The following is a 14279-nucleotide window of genomic DNA, read 5'->3' as shown; positions in this document are numbered from 1 at the left end:
GCCAGGCTTTCCTGCAAAGGAAATGACGACTTTTTAGTTCCAAAAGCAACTCTTTGACCCACCCACCCCGCTCAGTTGATGATGACTTCCGGGCCCGATCTGGTAGCCAGACCTTGCCCCCTATGTGGAACTCCCCTTGATATTATTCCCCTGGTTTTAAAAAGAGCAAGCTTTGCACCATTTTGACAGCGTCTTCACAAATCCAGACATTACAGAGATCAGTTAAACCTTGTTAGCATCCCGAGCCTTTCTTTTCCCTTTTTTTTTCACTATTGTCTCTCAATCTCTCTAATTACTGTTTGAATTCACAACTCTATGGAAAATATATGCAGAAAATATTGAGGACATGTTGAACTAAGGTACGCTCAGTGTTAGATTCTATTCAATTCAATGTTACTTTCAAACATAATTATCGGCAACCATGTTGAAACAAGATGATAAGGTCCCAAGTGGTTGATTAACTTTGCCTGTAACTCACGTACAAACCATCGAGGGTACTTAGAAATTTGAACACCGAATGCGAAAGCAATCACACTAACAGTGAAACACAAAAACTGCGACTAGAACTCAGATCATTGGATTTGATGTGACTGATTCTCGTATGATCCGATGAAGGGGCTTGATTATTAAAAGGAACAGGTTACAAAAACGACGAACACAACTCTAGAAAGGCGGCAACAGTTCCCTCTTTGATAGCAAGTATGAAAGTAAACTCCGTACCCGGGTTGCGCCCATAAACAATTCCCCAATACATCCGGGGCTTTATACACCCAGGTGCATGAGGGCGGAGGGAGGGACTGTGAGAGAAAAGTGTCTTACCCAAGAACACCACGCAACGACATTGGGCAGGGCTCGAACTCACTCCTCGGAATTTCATGGCCTGACCTCAGTCTAAATTACAAAGCACACTAATCAACAAGCAATTGTAGAGCTCTTCGATGAGTTTCGTTTTCTCTCACTGCGAGCCCGCTTTTTCAGTCAATTTTTTCACACCAATTCTTCGGAAGAGTTTTCAGATAAATAGATAATGTGATCTCAAATAGATTCATTCAACTTGTTCCCCCCTTAAAAAAAAACTTAAAGTCATCGAAAAAAATAAATCATTCTACAATATAAACTAATGGCATTTTTAGACTATTTCGATTAGCTGAATGAAATCTTAAAGACAACAGAAGAATTGTGATAAATCTAGCCGAAGAGTCATCAAGGGAATTCGAACTATTTTACTTCTCGGGATCTGAGTCAGTTTGAGAATTTCTTAGTACATCAAGACAGCATCTTGTTATTATACATTGATATCTCCTCTCAGCTTTTTTATTGGATCAGTGGAACGTTAACTACAGTGACGATGAAATGATCATCTGATCGCATGGGTTCAATTTTAATTTCGACACGTGCGATCGAAATTATAATGCCACAGACTTGAAGATGAGTTTACCTACTTCTCTAAAGACGTGTCGTAGCACGTTTTTACGAACAGTCAAAAGGAAAAAAAAACAATGAAAAATTAACAAGAAATTACAGAGGGCTGGAAATAATTATGATCTGCTCATTGGTTAGTAAAATAAATAAAACAGAAATAAAAATAGATTACTCGTGAATAAATTACTCTGGAACGCTTTATTCCGGAAGAGTGTAAAAGTTATGCAAATTAACTCAAATTGTTAATCCTGTTTGGAGTAGATAAGGAAACCATGTAAGTGTGCAAAAATCGCATAAAACCTAATTGTTATCGCATTGAAAGGATAATGTGATTGAAAATGTCTTTATTTTGAAACTTATCATAGCGTTAATAAGATTTATTAGGTTTGTGGGTAGGTTGTTATCTCCTGAATAACATTACATCGCAATCTCCTTTTCCTAGTCAAACCACATTTGTATATCAGCTCTGAAAATTAGTCTATACAGCCTTCCTGTTAATTTTGCTGTTAATCGGAACTCTCGGCAATTCTGATAGTGCTAGTAAAACAGGACTGCAACATTGAAGGAATAGAGGTTCACGGAGAAAGTACACTGAAGAAAATGACACTGTGATAATTTGATTTGGCATTTCCGTTTTAAACCTTTTGTTTGCCGAGATGAAATAAATTGCTCTATACAGAAGCGCATATCATCCAAATAAATTAATGCCGCCAGCAATAGATGTGCACTTAGGTCAGACGAGAAACTGGCAAGTTAATTAGGTCCCTGCGGAAAAAGTCGTGAAGAATTGGTTACTCCAATCACAATATTTTATCAAGAAAATTCCAAAATTCTTTCTTCACGCGACAAAAAAAAGACAAGAAAACATTGATTGAGAAAACAGTTGCCATCTTTCCCGAAAATAATTGTACGAAATTCTCTCTTTCTTTCGACTGAATAGTTATCGACCTAATTGTTAACACTAATTTAGCAGATTTTTAGATCATTTTATTATTAGCTAGTTTTTCTTGTATGAATATATTACCTTAAGGGTTGCATCTATAGTGATTACCAATCTCAAAAGTTACTTTAAAAATTGTAATGTTTATCATAACTCCGTGAAAAGCAGTTTTACGTTTGTTTAGCAAACGCCATTCAAATTTCAGGACTTTAACGGGAGCTTGCGGCACTCTTTTCCCGTATCAACTATACAACCAACGCCGTATAATGCAAGCATAAACCTTGTCAAAAACATCCACAAATTGCCTCTCAAATGAACTTATCTCCGATGACGATCGATTCATTCCGTGGTAAACCCTTTCAAAATAAAACGATTAGTTCAATTAAGGCACAATGATAAAAAAAGATTGTCATTCTTTCACTGAACGGGGAACAAAAGCCAAATTAAATTTCCATGACCTATTAGACAAAAATCAAGAACAGAGCATCTGCGAAGAAAGCTGTCACAAACAAAAGACAGGTTTATTACTATCGGAAGATTAAAAAGAACTCGATTTCCTGTTTATAGCTTCGTCGTTACACTAAAACTGCGAGGACAAAGAAAAAAATAATTCTTGTTTGGCCCACGCCTTGGAATTTGCATGAAAATCAAGCGAGACTAAATTTATCCCTTTGTTAGCGTGATTGCTCACCAAAAAGTTAAGCCGTGGGGGCTGCAGAACAAACAGCTTTTGTGTAAGTCCTCTAAATAAGGCATTCGACATTTACTGTGTGTACTTTGAAATGTATACACAAGCCTGTACTTTTTATTACCAGCCGTATGGCTGGAGTTTGATTGCTGTTAAAGTCTCTCTCTCGATCCCGGATTGGCGGACAACGGACAGCTAGCTTTATGAAGGCAAAAGTTATTTGTCGTTTTGAAACTCGAGGATGAGCTCACATGCGAACTGTGTAAATTAAACGATGAATACTCCTTTGTACTTTTGTATAATGGCAACATTTCCGAAGTTTGAGCGCTGCTTAACTGGCTTCATTTTACCCCCCAAACAGAGCTTTCTCAACTTGTTAATCTAACTTGACACATCTGCCAAGCACAGGAAAACTTGGAAAAATGTCACGGGATATTTGAATCGGGGCATAAACTTTGGTGTTGTAAATCTTAAGGCCAACACAAGGTGTTAGCAAGACAGTGGATCTTAATCCGCGAAACTTATCTTTCTTAGCTAGCGTTTGCTTAGGATCTGTCTCTTAGGCTGATGTGCGACAGACTCGAATGGAGACAAATAGGATTCGCGGTTTTATTGTTCAATTTCTGTGGCAAACGTACAGTGATTGATATTTTCATTGATACGTTATAGCACTACAATCAAGCTAGTAATGTGGGTGATTAGGACCTTTGAACAAATTATATCGAAATTAATGCTAATTAAGGCGTGATTGTTCTACTTTAGCCTTTATTCAACCTTCATCAGCTTTCATTAACAAAAGATTAGAAACTAATTGTCGCCAGCACTGCCAATCACAGGAAGGAATGGTAATTGAATTTGCGAAGAGTGTGTGAATAAGGCGATAGCTGGAATAACATTAAGTGAGTGTAGAAAGCTTCATAAAGACGACACCACACGTCAACGCGACAGACGACCTAATTCAAGCGACATGGAATGAGTCTTTCTTGGAATCTTCAACCCAGAAATATGCAACATAGGTCGTTCAGAATTGATGACATCTTAGCGGAGGATACTCATCCCAACGAGACAACAAAACCGGAACGGAAGGAAGGAACCGAGGTTACGGTTGTTCGGAGGCCACCAATCTTGTTGCCAAGAATAGAGCCTATGGTTTGGAGCCCTTGCATGAATAACTGCTGCCATTCACCGTCAAACTGTGCACGCGTCCGCGGGGAGCCAAAGGCATATCTACCACCTTGGTATTATCACAGAAATCCGCAAGGATTTCCAGGTAACCATCAAATAGATTCAGTAATTATTCGCTTCTATTCTTAAGCAACCGTATTCGTATCTGTATCGACCTTTTGTATTCATTCAGTTTAAAGTTATATCTTAAGATAACTCTAACCTTGCAGTTCAAATTCTGAGCAGAGTCAGCTTTTCTTCTGGTTTTTGAAATCAGCTGCAAGTCCACTTCAGCTACTTAACTACAGCGCGCAACTGTTACGATCAAACGAAAGGCTATTTGAAGGATACGTCAACCTTATGAAGTCGGGAAAGAAACGTTTGTTTCTTTATCTCTACAACAATCAAATTGTTATCAAAAAATAATGTCCTCTAGAATTTTAGACATAGTTTGTAACCAGCACCGTAACAAATTCTATGTTGTGCAATGTCCTTGAGGGATCCGCAATTAAAAGATATCCACTGATCCAGGCGTTTGAATTTGCCGTCGAAGAAATTAGAAAATACCTAAAAAATAGTCAATGCCGATCAGAACGCCAGACAACAAAATCTGCTTGACGTAAATGCTTTAGCGTTTTACGTCAAGCCGCAGATAAACTAATTACACGCCGTGGGTACAACAGGGATGTTCTTTATAAACGGATCAAGGGATGTAATGAGTTTTCAACCCGTACTGATCTCATTGTCGCTTAATTTGTAGAACAACCAAACGAACACGCTGTTTTTCAATTGCAGACGTTTGACTTTTGTTGTACAAGCGTATTAATTAATATTTGGCTCAAAAGGAAAACGATTATTTTAAGGGTTGTTTCCAAGACATGTTTGGAAGAGGTTTTGATCACCCGCTAAAATGTCAATGTGAACTGAGCATTTCATGAGATGGAACGGTAATTATCTCAGTTGGGTAATAGCTAAAAACAGTAGCTAACAGTACAAAAATGTTCGAAACAAAATCCAAACGTTTCAGTCAGGCTTACTGCTATACAGTGGATCATGCAAAGTCCCAACAAAGCCCGAAAACGTTTACACTATTTGCACTCGTTGTTGGTTTATAGCTCCCGTTCACCAGTCGCCGAATTTCACACGCAATAGAAAGGGTTGATAGGAGACCTCGTTTCATCAATTTTCTCCACTTTAGCAGAGCAGAAAAGCTGCTAACACACTTGTCAACAGAAAAGACAAATCTACTGCGACTCCAAAGTCTTATATCCGGCAACGCTCTATTAAATTCGAGTGGTAAACGGGAGCAATCATGGTCGACGAGTGCAAATAGTATGTTGGCAACTTTTCTACTATTGTGCCAAAGCGAAGTCTCACAGCCGTTTTCAATCTAATCGTCTCGAACTCAAGTTTTGAACTTTTTTCAACTATTTGCTTTAGGTATGTTAGAGCAAAGGTATCCACAGACAGTTGAGCAACCCTGACGATTTCGGATGGTAACCCTCACTTCATGCGTAAAATTTTTCAGTCAGTAATAATCAGCAACAATCAGTCAAAGGAAGTAGCCGAACGTAAGTTACAAAACAGCAAAAAAGCATGGAAAGGTCAACAAAATGAAACAAGGAAACCGAAAATCCAAAAACAGCAGGAAATAAATTCGCTAGTTCATTTTATTCGGGTGCAAAATTAAAACTAATACAATCGCTTGCTTCGTGTCTAACTGTATGATCGGTTTTCTAGCTCTGCGTTGAAATTTTGAGTGATCACAATTTGTTTCAAATATCGATTTTGCTAAATTTTTGTACCAAAAAAAGTTACGCAAAGTTTCCAACGTTCTCTTATCAGTTTCATGTTTCAGCATGGGATAACAACGTCTTAGATTCCATTAAGTCTAACAACAACTATCTTAAACAGCTCCCTTTTGCAGCAAATGTGATTTAATTCAGTCCTGAGATCCTAGGTAAAACTGCGCGTGCTCTCGTTTATAAACTGCATTCATTTCCTCGGTAATAGAATCCTGTCATTTATTGAAATCAAATCATAACTAGAAGTGAATATATGAAAGGTCATATATTCGAACTGCGAACGGAAAATATGAAGACCTGACTGATCATCGCAGTTATATACACAACTTTTATAACTGTTCGGTCTTCGGTTCTTACATCCAGACATGTTTTTGATCTCTTCATGATCAAAAACCCTGCTTACAATCCATAACATCGTCTTCTAAACCTCAACAGCGATACAATGACGTTCGAATTAAACAGTGAAATTATTACTTTGCAACTTCCCCCCGGTACCATTGTTTTGGGAAAGGCGATTAAAGAGAGCAAAGCGAATCTTCCCTTGACCCTTTGCGCTTTCTGCGAAGCGGTTTCCCATGATCCTCGCGGTCGCTCTCATGTCGAAGTTTCAATATGGACCAGGCTGCCCGGCAGGCAGTTACAGCTTTGGGTTAACTCGATAGAAACACGGAGAACAAGTTTTCTGTTTCTTTTAGAAAATACCGCGACGAAAAAAGAAAACTTGTTTACTTTGATCATAAACATGTTAATTCTCTTTGCTCGAGCAATCATTACGTCAACAGCTCGTGCTAGTTTTGTGTTTCCATCGAGTTATAGAAGTACGATTTAAAACCAATCAGCGCGCGTATTATCTTTGGGCTATTTTCTAAAATATCGTATCATTATTTCCTATCCAACAGATTACTCCCATCACTATTTACACACACGAAACTTCACTGTAAATGGAAAACAGAGGCGACCTCGCACAGCGTTTTCAAGTCATCAACTTCTTACGCTTGAACGCCAGTTCCAGGCCCAGAAATATTTGACACGGCCACAGCGTTACGAGCTCGCTACCAGTCTCATGTTGACGGAAACGCAAGTCAAGATATGGTTCCAAAATCGTCGAATGAAATGGAAAAGATGCGGCAAGACAACAAGTGATAGGAAACAAAGGAAAGACAGCAGGAATGAGATGAATCTATCAATAGAGGGGGAACTAGATGATTCCGATTAAATTAATAGTGTAGCCCCTGCGTAGCTGGTGGTTTTGCGCGACCTGCGTGTGCGGACAAGGGGCAAAATCGCGAGGAGCCTGGGAGAGAGAGATGAGAAACGCTATCCCCTAGGCTCCTCGCAGCATCGGCGCTCGTATTCGCGGCTTAACGCATCGCTTGTGGATCTTGTGCTCGTGCTCAAATCGCTTAAACCACCAGCTACGCATCAATAGAGTGGCTGAAATGATTACATTGTAAATATTAAATTAAAAGAAATAAAAGTTCCGATCTTTTAAAGTAAAAAAATTTTTGTATCTGTGTTGAATGGTCAAGCGCAAAAGCTGGTTTAATTTTCATTCATCATTCAGTGAGAAAAGAAAATATTTGCGTTTGGAGTCTTTGATTTAACTTCGATTTTGGGTTTACCAACCTTACAAGAAAACCACTCTTTTAAAATTGGAATTAGACTGAATGACAATAGAGAGCTTGGAAATCTCTTTTTGTTGCACTTGTGCATCAAACCAAATAAGGAAGAGAGCAACAAAATTTTTTGTTTGCTTTTTTGGAGCAACTTTTGAGCAACTTTCGTTACAAAAAGCAACTTTTGACTTTTTCTGAGCAACTTTTGAGAAATTGCGAGCAACTTATTGCCCCTGGTTTTGCGAAATCTCGAGCCACTTACGTCTGTTGACTCACTGTTGCTGCCGCGAGACCTTGTAAAAGCTGGGCACCATCAAGGCCCCAACTGGGAGAGGGGAAGGGTCAGGTATTTGACACCAGAACTAGGACTGAGGGTCTTAGCGGGGGACGAGTTGACTTTTGAAGGGAGGGGTGTGTGATTTTGAAAAAAAAAAAACACTCGCAAGCACTGTACCAAAAAATCATGCACACGACCACTGCATAAGAAAATATTCACGCATGTTCAGTGAGCCGAAGAAAGCACGTAAAATGGGAAAAAATATCATGCATACACACGTCCCGGAAATAAACAAATTCCTGCTGCATGAAAGGGTTAAAAAGAATTCGTGCCGGTACCAAATCATCTCCCCCCCTCGCCTCAAAAGTCAAATGATCCATCCTCTATTGTCTTTATTTGAGGAAATATGGTCTTTGCACGACTTTGTCGCGATGACTTTTTGATACCGCGCGTTGAGGTTTGTCCTGCATTTGTCTGTATAGAGGTAGTGATGGGCTCCTACAGATCAAGGGAAAATGTAATAAACGGCTGATCATGATTTTGCTTTATATTTCCCCAAACCACGACTGAAAAAATTTGAGCCTGCTTTCTGTTGAATGTTGGCGTCAGCGGATCAACAATTTTCTACCCATAATGCAATACCACGCTGCGTTCTTTCTCTTCTTCCTTTTAGTGACACGACACCTTTCGATCTTTTGTGAAGAACTATTCCGGTAAGAAAAACACTGATTTCCTCTACGCTGTCTTGGAGCAGTGGTTCTAATTAACAGAGAATGTGTCGTAAACCTTTTGTTTTTATTAAAAAAGGAAATAACACAGAGAAATGGACCAGATTACAAACGCTCTTGAGCCATGCAAACAGTTTGCGAAGGACTCCATGAGACTTGTGAAGAGATGCACCAAGCCGGATAGAAAAGGTTCGTCTTGTTTTCTACTTATTATTTCTAAGAGTTTTAACTGTTCAATTGCGACAGTATATTTACCACACTTTTTCTGGTCGTAAAGGTTTTTCTTGTGAAGTTTTAAGCTTTTTTTAAGCTTACCTTTTTTCAAAATAATCTGGAAGATTTTAAAGCTTATATTGTTTTTTTCACGACTCCACGAGTGTAGTTTGACTGATCTGTGTTTTTACAGCCCAAACTGGTTGTAATTAGCTTTCCATTTTCCATTTGTTTTGTTCTCCTAAACTTTGCCTTGATTTTATAGCTGTTTCTTTACAACTTATAGGTTAAATTTCACGAATAATGGCAATTCACTTTGGACTGGTACAAATAGACATGTAATTCTTAACATGTCCTTTATATGATCTCTGATAAGGTAATTATTACCATTTAGTTATCATATAAAAGGAATTTTAAGGATGAAAAATGTAGCATTGTGGTATTCATCTGCTGAAATGTTTTCATTTTTCCTCCAGTAATTTCTTCTCATGTTATCCTCTCTCTATGAAAACAAAGTGAATGTTTTCTGTGTTCAATCTTGGTGTAAGATTAGCTCTATATCATTTCATACCCAGTCTGCACCCTTGCCATGGGCCACTTTAAAGAAAGTGTCTTATCGGGCAGCTAAAAGTTACTATACCAAGGTTTTGGTTAGCTCTGCCTTCTGAAAACTGTGCTGCTACGCTTTGAAGAACAAATAAAGTCGGAAGTAAGAAGAAATGTACATATTTTTCTTGAAGCCAAAATGAGTTTATCACTTGTAGATTTGTTTTTCCAGAAATTTTCATTGACTTGAAAATTATTTAATTTATGGCAACAAATGATAAACCATAGATGACCTTAAACTAATCCACTTTAAACCACAAAATTGTCCCCCTTGGAGGTTTCCATAACAAGTTCTTTTCTAGTTGTATTGGATTATATTTTTATGTAAACGTTGTGTTTTGTTTGAAGACAGAAAAGCACAAACTAGCGGCATTGTTGCCAGCTCAGATGTCACCTAGTATCAGTAGGGAATTGGATGTAGCCTTAACCAACGTGTTTTCTGCAAATACCGTCCGGAAAGAAGAATATTCTAGATCACGGTGACTTCATTTTTTTTTCATCATCAATACAAAAAAACTCCATACTTCCCTTTATCTGGCTACTTGTATAACTGATTCAAGCAGCTAGGTAATTCAACATGTCAGCGTTCCAAGTAGAAACTCAAGTTATTCTTGTTTTCTTATCTTTGTAGAATTCCAGAAAATTGCTCTGGCAACTGCCATTGGTTTTGCTATCATGGGATTCATCGGCTTTTTCGTCAAACTCATTCACATTCCCATCAACAACATCATAGTGCAATAACGCACATCTATGGTAAGTGGCCATTTTTGGCAAGAATTGTTGCAGGGCTTGAAATGAACTTTGTTCAAGCCTGGGTTGGGGCACTCCAAGAAAAATTGGGTGGGGATGTGCAGCCCACTTCCCAAAACCCCTTACCTTGTTTATGACCAAAATCTGCAATTTTCCCTACCCTATATAGGACCTGACCAAAAATTTGATACCCTATTCATTACCCTTGCAGCTGGCTCAGTTGCCCCAAACATTATTTATGACAGCTTTTGTTGATGGTCTTGTCGATAATGATGAAAAATTAGCTTTGTCTAAAAAACATACCCAATTGAAGACTAGAGTGCAAAAACCATACCCTGACCAAAATGGCCAAAATCTATACCCTATTCATGACTGAAACGGCTGAAAAACCATACCCTGTGGGGCTGCACATATTACTTAAATAGCCCATATAAGGGAGTACCCCCCTTCCCCCAGGGTTCAAGTATATGTGAATGGTAAAACATTCTTGGGAATGAATAATGAAACATATATTTCTTTGTCCTGTTCCTTGTGGGAACGAGTGATCCCAAACTACATGACTTTTAGAAAAAGATAGATAGAATTTAGCAACTGATATTTGGAGATGTTTCTGCAAGAGTGACCTACATATTTTATCCTTGTTCTTATTTACTTGATAAAAATTGTCGCAGAATGGTCTTGTTCAATTTGAATTCTGAAGTAAAGCAGGCGAGACTGTCCTCATGATATTTTCCCTATGAAATATAGTTATCTTGATTTTTTCTGCTTTTTCACAGGCTGGCATGTATATATAAACTTTATACATACTTAACCGGAAAACAGTCTTATTGTGTAAATACCGCCAAAGAAAAAACCTAATCCTGTGTTCTCTGGGTTCTTGAGCTCAGTCTTAGATATCTACTACTTCTGCTTGCTTGTGGTTTGTGCTCGTACAAATTCAGTAAATATTCTACTTATCGTGCAAGGTGAAGGCCAGAAAGACAAGAAACAACAATATTATTGGTATTTTGACAAACTTTAGAACCATTTCACTGTTAATGTTCCACATTAGGGTACAGTTATATCAACCTCATTTGATTGTCCTGTTTCTGTTTTTTATTTTCTATTGACCTTCCACATTTTCCCCTTGTTTTTCAGATTTCAAGTCAAGACAATATTAATATCTGCCAGCAAATGAAAAATATGTCAGCGTAATGAACTATGTAAATTACACCAACTAGAGTCGTGATATGCAGATTTTTAGTCACGATTAAAATTCTTGTATACTGTTTGTCTATTGCTTGTCAAAAGTGTGCTAGTAAAGTACTTTGAAACTCTATTGTTTGTTTCACGCAATAAAAAAATGTATTTGTTTATTGAACTCAATGTGTACATTAAAATTTGCTACTTATATCTTCAATGGTTTGCATACACATTTATTTGTGTATCCATTCAGATCTAAAGTTTGCAAATAGTTACTCAGTAGTAAATTTTGGTCATTGACCAAACGTGAGGTCAAGATGGCTGGTTATTGCATGACTAAGTTAGTTTATTTTTACCCTTTAGTCCTGTTGCATGACCCCCACCCCCCACCCTCCACCCCTCTCATGTGGATGCAGATGGGGCCAATAACTTTAATCAGCCAATCAGATTACTTTATTGCTGGCTCAATATATGAGATCATGCATTAACCTGAATGATCCCTTGCAACTACTCTTAAAGGTTTCCTTGTAGTTCTATGGTGTTTGTTTTGAAGCTTTTGGAACTTGTATGTGCGTTTTTATAAGCGTTTTTGCTTGGCATTCACCATCAATTTCAGTTGTGGATTTAGCCCACGGAGAGCCTGCAACCAGGCCAGTGCTACAGCCCTGGAAAAAACAAACAAACAAACAAACAAACACACAAAAAAGGACTATCTGGCAGACTAACAAACTAGCAGACAAACTAAGACATGAACAATATACAAACAAACAAACAAAAAAATAAATTAAATAGTAAACTCAGTTTAGCAAGCCACTGAATGTGAAATCTGGATTATCAATCAATAAATCAACAACTTTATTAACGTGTCTGAGGTAAAATAGCCGAGAGTGAAACGGCTCTACTAATTGGGGACACCTAAAAGTTAAGATTAAGGAACTATTTACAGCATTAAAAATTAAAAATTAAAATTAAAGATCTATTTACAACTTTTAAACAATAGGGGTCTATATACAAGATTATTTTGGATGAGTTAGGACTAACGTTTTTATAACTAGCCTGTATTCGTGTGAGTATTTACATTCAACGCTTAAAAAATCATAAAATTTAGCGTTTACGAGCGGTTTAACTTTTTATTAGGCATTCAATATCAATGTTTGTTTCTTGTGGTAAATTTCAAGCACGCGAACTTTCCTTTGTCTGTCACACCGGTGACAATTCGCTTTTTATACGAGAATCACTCAAACGGGCTTTCATTCAGTTTCTGTTTTGTCACGCCACTGATCACGAAATCGGAAAATTTGAGGAATTCGGTCCATTTTGAGGAAAAAAAACTTTAAAATGGTTGATTTTTTAGCTTTCCTTTTAAATATGCCTTTTAGTTTCCTTGTTTTCTGGGTTTGTTCTGGGCATTCAAATTCGTCAAAGAGCAAATATGTGGAATTGTGGCGAGTAAACGCACCACAGCATTATAGGCTTCTGGTGTGTGAATGAGCAATTTCTTTATTCTTTATTGTGTAGATGAGAGCGGTGCAACTTGATTGGAGATTGCCTGACCTTTATGAGCCCTTTATCACACTGTATGTCTGTTGTCTTGTCACAGACGATCAAAATCCCTGCTGGCGCTGTATCATATTCATCTACACGTATGTTCGAATCGTGGCTTCATCTGGTTCTCGAACTCTCTATCCACGGCAAGAAACATTTGATTTCGCTTTCAGCACGTCAAAATTTTCTGCTTTACCTTGTTTTTCGTAAGGGACAACGAAAAAGAAGTGTATGTTGACACCATAGTTGTGTTACGCTCGCTCTGGCCATTTGATACCCATCACGTCTATCACATCATCCCAGACGACAAGCGTGTTATTTCACAGAAACACAATACAAAACTTTATTGATTGCTCTCTCTGGGGTGTGATACCCTAGATGAGCCGAGTAGCGCGACATTACCTTTCTGTCTAGCACGCAAAAGACCAGGGGCTGTTTATTGAATCTTCATGCTTCAGCCCTTTTGAGCTATTTGGGTTGAAAAGATGGGGTTCTTTGCCTCTAGAATAGCGGTAACTCTCTTCCTTACGTTATGGATCTGCAGAACACAGGGACAACACGGTGGTATGGAGAATCAAAGTAAGTTGCATTCTCCGATTTTCTCCTATCTGCGTTTTTCTTCAAGCGCTTTTGTGTGGTCACGGACGACTTTGATAAGCGATTCCTCCCGCAATACATGACACACGCCTGCTTGTACATTTCAGAGATGTTTCCTTGTCAAAATCAACGAGAAAAGCCTTTTGTTAAGCTGCTCATTTCATTGCATGCGAATTGTTGGCTTTTTTTGTCATTTTTGTTGGCGTTCGCAGGACCGACAACGATGAAAGCGTTATTGTATTCGGGAGTACCATCTAGTCTTACAGAAATGATGTTTCTTCACTTGAAAAGAAGTTACTGGTCTCCTATGCTCGGCGAATCGATTCGTCTTGTGTGGTTAAGTGAACACATGGTTAAAGCTAAGGTGCACCTTTTCGAATTTGTCTAGTGAAGCAGATCTTGATGCTCGGAGCCCGGGATCATTGAAGCGTTTGATGTCATATCCTGATACCGTACTTGCCGCGTGGCGTAAAAACCGAGGTCTTTCTAAACTCTCTTTGATTGAAAGCAGGATATTTTATTTAGGGCAGGATAGTTGATGTCGACAGTGTTTGTGCCTGGAAAAGAAAAGATTATATACAGACAAAATACTGAAAGAGTAAGGGCATGTATGTACGAAGTTTTGGAGGATATTCAACTGGTGGTTTTTCTCATATCATGTTACGATTTCACATACCAGGCCTTGAGGACAATCATCCATTCAGTAGCTGCAAGAGCTTTCTTTATTCACTCTTCTTATAAATGCA

General features: G+C 38.3%; 3 protein-coding genes across 4 annotated transcripts in view; all 3 read left to right on the top strand.

Moving 5' to 3' along the window:
* Nucleotides 1-3048: 3048 nt before the first annotated feature.
* On the top strand, nt 3049-7554 carry LOC145488234 (brain-specific homeobox protein homolog). The gene is made up of 2 exons (XM_081467056.1): nt 3049-4320; nt 6919-7554. The coding sequence occupies exons 1-2, from the start codon at nt 4023-4025 to the stop codon at nt 7233-7235; spliced, it is 615 nt and encodes a 204-aa protein (XP_081323182.1). The 5' UTR covers nt 3049-4022; the 3' UTR covers nt 7236-7554.
* Nucleotides 7555-8547: 993 nt separating this feature from the next.
* On the top strand, nt 8548-11608 carry LOC145488236 (protein transport protein Sec61 subunit gamma). Its single transcript, XM_081467057.1, has 4 exons — nt 8548-8625; nt 8720-8829; nt 10091-10212; nt 11347-11608. The coding sequence occupies exons 2-3, from the start codon at nt 8736-8738 to the stop codon at nt 10198-10200; spliced, it is 204 nt and encodes a 67-aa protein (XP_081323183.1). The 5' UTR covers nt 8548-8625; nt 8720-8735; the 3' UTR covers nt 10201-10212; nt 11347-11608.
* Nucleotides 11609-13301: 1693 nt separating this feature from the next.
* LOC145488233 (uncharacterized) overlaps nt 13302-14279 on the top strand; it is a 50148-nt gene continuing 49170 nt past the window's right edge. For both annotated transcript variants that reach the window (XM_081467055.1, XM_081467054.1), the window contains exon 1: nt 13302-13515. In XM_081467055.1, coding sequence (XP_081323181.1) covers nt 13422-13515 — 94 coding nt within the window. In that variant the 5' untranslated portion in view covers nt 13302-13421. The remainder of the gene's footprint in view (nt 13516-14279) is intronic.

The sequence above is a fragment of the Orbicella franksi genome, chromosome 5 (assembly GCF_964199315.1).
Source record: "Orbicella franksi chromosome 5, jaOrbFran1.1, whole genome shotgun sequence".
NCBI classification, from domain to species: Eukaryota; Metazoa; Cnidaria; class Anthozoa; order Scleractinia; family Merulinidae; genus Orbicella; species Orbicella franksi.
This window is presented reverse-complemented; position numbering and strand designations above follow the sequence as displayed.

Coding starts and splice junctions, on each gene's coding strand:
- LOC145488236 (XM_081467057.1), top strand. CDS start 8,736: ATGGACCAGATTACAAACGCTCTTGAGCCATGCAAACAGTTTGCGAAG. Junction 8,830..10,090: donor CACCAAGCCGGATAGAAAAG/GTTCGTCTTGTT, acceptor TTATCTTTGTAG/AATTCCAGAAAATTGCTCTG.
- LOC145488234 (XM_081467056.1), top strand. CDS start 4,023: ATGAGTCTTTCTTGGAATCTTCAACCCAGAAATATGCAACATAGGTCG. Junction 4,321..6,918: donor AAATCCGCAAGGATTTCCAG/GTAACCATCAAA, acceptor CCTATCCAACAG/ATTACTCCCATCACTATTTA.